Source organism: Callospermophilus lateralis, chromosome 18, assembly GCF_048772815.1.
Source record: "Callospermophilus lateralis isolate mCalLat2 chromosome 18, mCalLat2.hap1, whole genome shotgun sequence".
Taxonomy (NCBI): domain Eukaryota; kingdom Metazoa; phylum Chordata; class Mammalia; order Rodentia; family Sciuridae; genus Callospermophilus; species Callospermophilus lateralis.
The window spans coordinates 50,294,022-50,300,021 of NC_135322.1; the positions used below are offsets into that span (position 1 = coordinate 50,294,022).

At 51.5% G+C, this 6,000-nt stretch overlaps 1 protein-coding gene across 3 annotated transcripts in view; it reads left to right on the plus strand.

Moving 5' to 3' along the window:
- Window positions 1-3,804, plus strand: part of Prmt7 (protein arginine methyltransferase 7) — a 34,738-nt gene extending 30,934 nt beyond the window's left edge. For all 3 annotated transcript variants that reach the window (XM_076838254.2, XM_076838255.2, XM_076838256.2), the window contains 4 exons: window positions 129-203; window positions 2,323-2,483; window positions 3,282-3,378; window positions 3,598-3,804. In XM_076838254.2, coding sequence (XP_076694369.2) covers window positions 129-203; window positions 2,323-2,483; window positions 3,282-3,378; window positions 3,598-3,771 — 507 coding nt within the window. In that variant the 3' untranslated portion in view covers window positions 3,772-3,804. The remainder of the gene's footprint in view (window positions 1-128; window positions 204-2,322; window positions 2,484-3,281; window positions 3,379-3,597) is intronic.
- The last annotated feature ends 2,196 nt before the right edge of the window (window positions 3,805-6,000 follow it).

The following is a 6,000-nucleotide window of genomic DNA, read 5'->3' on the forward strand; positions in this document are numbered from 1 at the left end:
TCCCAAGTGTGCAGCAGGAACAGTAAGATTTGCCTCTGGTTTTGCTGGCCTCTTGACCCTTCTGTTCTTGTCATCACATTTCTCTGTGGCTCTGGTTAGCTATAGACAGGTCTGTACTTTGCTCACAGGACCTGTGGCGGATCCGGAGCCCCTGTGGTGACTGTGAAGGCTTTGACGTGCACATCATGGATGACATGATTAAGGTAAGTATGGCACTGTTCAACTCATCCTTTCCACATGGCCCCAGTCCTGGCTTGGGTGGCAGAGGAGGGTGCAGAGAGCTTTTCTCTTTCGGGCAGAAGTCACATGTGCTGCCTGTTCTTGGCCCTGTGCTACAACCTCTGATTCAGAATCTTGGGCCAGGGTCTATATGTACATCACCACACCATCTGTTGGGGCAGCCTTCCTGCAAGGCAGTTGGGTAACTTGAGGCATTTTCATTTGGGGGTTACTTTCTAGGGGAGAGTGCTTGAGCATGGGGAGCATGTGCAAGGAGGTCCATCCTGCAGTGTTGTGAAGTATAGCCCTGTGGTGTGTATGTTGTACTTTTGTACTTTCCCAGTGCAGTGTATAGTAGATGTTGGCAACACCCTGAATGTCCAACAGTGGTGGGTGACCACCAGGGTCTGTGTCCCCTACAACTCAGGGCAGTCATGACAACCACAGTGGTTATGTGTCTCTGTGAAGTTTGATCTGAAAAGTTGTGACATGTTTACACATCCACACAAGGATGTTATGGTCCTATTTTTATGATTAAAAAATTCACATATATGTATAGGGAGAAGAAGGTGAAATAGTGGGCACTGTTGTGTTAGCTATGCAATCAGAGAGTGGAGACCTTCCCCCCTTGTGCTTATCTTTCAGTTAACATTTTTGTATGTGAACATGGATTGCTGTATAAACATATTTTAAGCAAATAAATCCTGTGGGTATTTTCCATTTATATCTCACCTTCCCTTCCCTAGAAGTCTACTGATTATCCATGCTTCTAGAAATTTCCTTTTTAATAAATCTCCTTTGTGCCAAGAAACTGCATGCATAATCTCTGGATCCCTCTGCTGTCTCTGGTTACTCCTGAGATTCCTTCCTAAGCACCCACCACCCTGCCTATCATCTGAAGTGTCACATATTCTGTGTCTTGCTTTGGTCCCTGCTCCTGATTCTGCCTACCTGTGCTGTCCCCTGTCCCCTTTGTAGCTGATAAGGCTCTGCCACTCTGGTGTCTGGTCAGTATCTGCTTCCCTCCCCACCTTCTCTGATTAGAATTTAACCTTTATTTATTTGTTTTTTATGTGGGGCTAAGGATCAAACCCAGTGCCTCACCTATGCTAAGCAAGTGCTCTACCACTGAGCTGCAGCTCCAGCCTAGTGTCTGCATCTCTCTCTTCCATGCAGACCAGATAGCTGAGAGTGGCAGACATCTCCATTAGACTTGTACTGCCCCAGCCCCAGTGCATCTGCCCTTCTGCCCTCAGCCCAGCGCCTTCCAGTACTCCTACTTAAGACCTGGCATCTCTTCAGGGACATCTTCCTTCCAAACTTGCAGTTGGTTGTCTGATTCCCAGGGAGCCTCCAATCCAGTTTTTTCCCCATACTGCTGTAGATTCTGTCAGGGCCCCTTTGGGCTACAGCCTTCTGCCGCTCCTGCTTCCTCTACCTGGAGCCCATATAGATCCTGAAGCTGGCCATGTTCTCTCTCTGGGAAAGGCCTGTCCCCAAGCCCTCCAAAGTAACCTGGGGCTGCTCCTGCCTCCTTTCCCTGCTTGGTTCTTGTTCAGCCATCCCCTCCCCCGACCATGCTCCTATTTGAGTTATCTCCTCCAGACAGTTTCCCTGTCCCACTTCTGCCCACCCCAGCACCATTCCCACCCAGATGCCAGTGCTTTCTCAGGCACTGGGCCTGCTTGCTTACGTGTTCATTTCTCCCCATCCCAGCCTCTGAGCCTTCTGTCAGTGATCTCACAGTTTTAGTGGTCAGTATCAGTGAACAGGTAAGTGTCTAAGCACCAGAGGTTTCAGCAACATAGACATTTGGTCCACAGAATAGCTCAAGAGTAGGCATTGTCCTCACAGGTAAAAGGGTAGAAAGTGAGGCTTAGAGAAGTGAAGTGAGCCAGCCAGTGAGTGGGCAGGGAAGGGAGAGCGAGAAGCCAACTGACCAGGTGCCTGGTGATGTTCTGTGAGAACATGCTGCTCCATGTGACTGCAGTTTTCCTCAGGGGCTATAGAATTGAGGGGGTCCCTGGCATGAATCCTGGAGAGTCCCTCTGGCTCTAAGCTCAGCTCTACAGATACCTGCCCCTCCCCATTTCCTTCTCTCAGTCTGCCCTGGATTTCCGAGAGAGCAAGGAGGCAGAGCCCCATCCGCTGTGGGAATACCCTTGCCGCAGCCTCTCAGAACCCCAGAGGCTCCTGACCTTTGATTTTCGGCAGCCCGTTCCCCAGCAGCCTGTGTGTGCTGAGGGCTCCATGGAGCTGAGGTGGTGAGTGGAGACTCTGGGAGGGTGTTGGGGTGGAGGAAGTAGGGGCTGCTTTCCCTCTAGCAGTTACTGCCCATATAGCAAAGTACAGCTTGCCTGGGAGACACTTCTGGCCCGTGGCATGTCCTCATCTCATCCTTGCCCTTCTTGCATGTATAGTGGGTCCCACAGCCTCAGGGAGGAGGACTCCAAGTGGGCCTTCCTCATACCCCTATCTGAGCTCCCCTTCGGGATCAACTACAGAGAAATGGGAGCTTGGTTACTATGGTTACCCACTGGACTGTTTTCCTGAACTCTCCTGGGATTAAAGCAGGTTAGGATTGGTGAGAGCTGCTTGCTGTGAGCCTGAGAGACCCTACCCAGCTCCAGCTTCCTTCATGTAGAAGAGTGCCTCCTAATACTTGCGGAAGCCCTGAGACCAGAGCTCCCAGGGCTCTGTGCACCAGGTGACAGCCCAGGCAGGCAAGACTGATGCCTGGCTGTCTTCCAGTGTATCTGGGAGGAGCCTGGCTCTATACCACTGGTCCTCTGCCTGTAGGGGCTGACCTGCAGCACACAGCTGTGCCCTGCTGTGATTCTGAGTGCTTGGCTAGGTGCAAGGAATGAAAGGGAATCTGAGCTGCGGCTGCTCTTGCTATGCTTTTTATGTGTGGCCTTTATTTAGGTGGGGTGTGGAGAGTTAGGAGCACCGAACTGGATGGGATGGGAATGGTAGAGACCAGGCATTTCAGGAAAGCAGAGGGGACCCTGGCCAATACCCCCCCATTTCTGTGTGACTCTCTGTTTGATCCATCACTACAGGCCTGGGAGAAGTCATGGGATTGTCCTATGGATGGAATACCACCTGACACCAGACAGCACTGTTAGCACTGGCCTTCTGGAGCCTGTCGAAGACAAGGTAGTGCCGTGTGCACCAAACCCAGAGTGTGCCGACCCCCCCTTGTGCTCTGGGTATTCCTGTTCTGTGTTCTTAAAGCCATATAGCTACTCAGTGGTCACCTGGCCCCCTAAGCGGTTTTGTTTTTTTTCCCCACTGCAAGCTTCTGGGCTGGAGGCTGATCAGGAAGGTGGATCTGGTGCCAGGGATCTTCTCCATCTCTTGATGCTCTTCCTACAGGGGAACTGTTGCTGGAACCCCCACTGCAAGCAGGCCGTGTACTTTCTCAGCCCCACACTGGATCCTAGAGTGCCGCTGCTGGGCAGCCCTCAGGCAGTCACCTATACTGTGGAGTTTCACCCCAACACCGGAGATATCACCATGGAGTTCAAACTTACAGACATACCAGATTGACCCCTACTCGTTGAAATAAAGTGGTCTTAAGGCTGTGGGCTCTGAATGGGTTGTGGCTTTTGCGTGGAAGGGAGGTTGAAGGTGCTTGTCTACTTCAAGGGACCTGCTTGTCCTCGGCACAGAGGGGACATTGACTGTTTTTGCAGCTTTGCGCTGCTGGCTTCCAGCTCCAGGCACAACAGGCAGTATGGGCCAGTGATTGATTTGAAGCCATGGAAAGGCCATAGAAGCTACCCTGTTTGTGGTCCTGAGCACTCAGAAGGTTCTGGCGTAGTGATGTCTCCTGCCCTACCTACAATGGCATAGAGGCACAGGGCCCTCTTAGAGAGGCACTGCTCCTAGTGCAGCCTGCCTAGCCTGTCTGCTTTCTGGGGTTTCCAGGTCCCTGCCCATCTGGCTTCACTAGGAGAGCCTTCAAGGGAGTGGAGATGCTGAGCTGAGCTGTGGCATCAAGGTTGAGAGGACTGGGTTCTGGCCCTTTCTGCACTGGGTAGTTGCATGAAGTTATATCCATAGGTACCTGGGCATCTGGCTTCAGTACATATCGGCAGATGGCCTGCCAATCCCCAAGACCCATACCAGAGAAGAGACTGTCTCAAAGCAGTTCCTGAAGGGCAGCCCTGGGAAATCAGCCATCAGGAAGGAGAGCCAGGAAGTGCAGCCCTTTCCCATGTGCCCCTTTGTATCTGTTGGAATGCCTCTGCCACCTCCTCAAAAGTGGAGCAGATGGAGTGTGTGTGGTACAGATCACCCCAGCTCTGCTTCAGCAGGGACAGCCAGCAGTGCTTGCGGAGGCTTTCCCCACACACTCAGCATGCCCTTTAGCTCTTGACCTTTAGTTCTCAAAGTGGGAGACATCCAAGAGAACTCAGATGACCTGGGGACCTGGCATTTGGAAGCAGACTTGAGTTGTGCCCCCATAGTCATCTCTCCTTGCCCCAGGCTGCCCAATCCCCAGGTCTGGAGCCTGCAGGGTCTGCTTCAGCTTGTCACTCAAATAAGTACAGAACACCAGCCTTGAGCCTCACAGTTTTATTTTCTCCTCATTCTCCATCCTTCCTTTCAGCACCATAAAGGAAAAAAACCACCTCTCTTTTCAAAATATTTTATCAGGTGTAAAGATTGTTTTTCTTCTAGGGAAGAATCGTCTGGATATATAGTTGATAATGTTTTTACCAAAACCTTAGGTGTCTTACCATATAAAACCCCTAATGTCCCATGAGGATAAATACAGAAAAAAATACAGAAATTAAAAAAGTTTTTTTTCTTCTTTTTAAAACAGTATTTCTAAATCTCAGCAAGTTAGTACAATAGTTAAAAAGCATCAAGGTTAATATTCATACCTAAAACGCAAGGTGGTTTCGGACAAATGAAAAATGAACGTTTCCTTCCTAAGCTGTTCCCACCTGCCTCAGCTTCCCTTGAGATCTGGGTGACCCCTGTGACCACCTCCTCCCAGGCCTTAAAAATGTCACAGAATCTGAGATCTTGACAATGTTTTGTTTCTTTTTTTAAAAAAATCGAAGTGGAAAAGCCTGGCTGTCACAAGCCCTGAGAGACCACAGGCACTCTGCCATGAAATGGCTGGCAGGTGGTCTGAGCTTCAGCACTAAGGGAGGTGTGAAGGGATCAGGGAGGCAGGATGTCCCTCCTCTGGATGTCAGGACCTAAGCAGACAGAGGCCGCCTTGGGATGACAGAAAATGACCGAGGCACAGAGCAGTGTGACTTGCCTAAGGCCGCCCTGGGAGTTGGGAGGGAGAAAAGCATGTGGCCCTGACTCCACACTGCCCTCACCCTCAGGGACATAAACTGCTAGAGTCTGGTTTAGGGGCCTAGCCTTGGCTGGGCTGCTCTCCCTGTGTGCACAGCAGCTTAGGTCCTGGGGTTGGCCCTGCCCAGGCAAACCTTGCATGTGTATTTGGTTGCTCCCAAGAGTGGAGGACCTTCCACTCCATAAAGCCTCAGCAAGGCCCTGGGAGGCCAGGCCCTTGCGGGGTAGGGGCAGGGCAGAGAGCCCAGGCAGAACTGCCCTTGCATGAGCAGTTGCTTCCTGGCTCTGGGCTTGCAGGGATGGGACAGGAGGCCTGGGTAGGGGAAGTTCTTCCCAGACCAGGTGGTCAAGCAGATCGAGTGTCACTGTGGATGGATGTCCCAACGCCAAGCTGCCCAGGCTCTGCAGGAATCTTCCTCCCCAGCACAGGGCCTGGCATCTGGCTGGCTGTTTGCC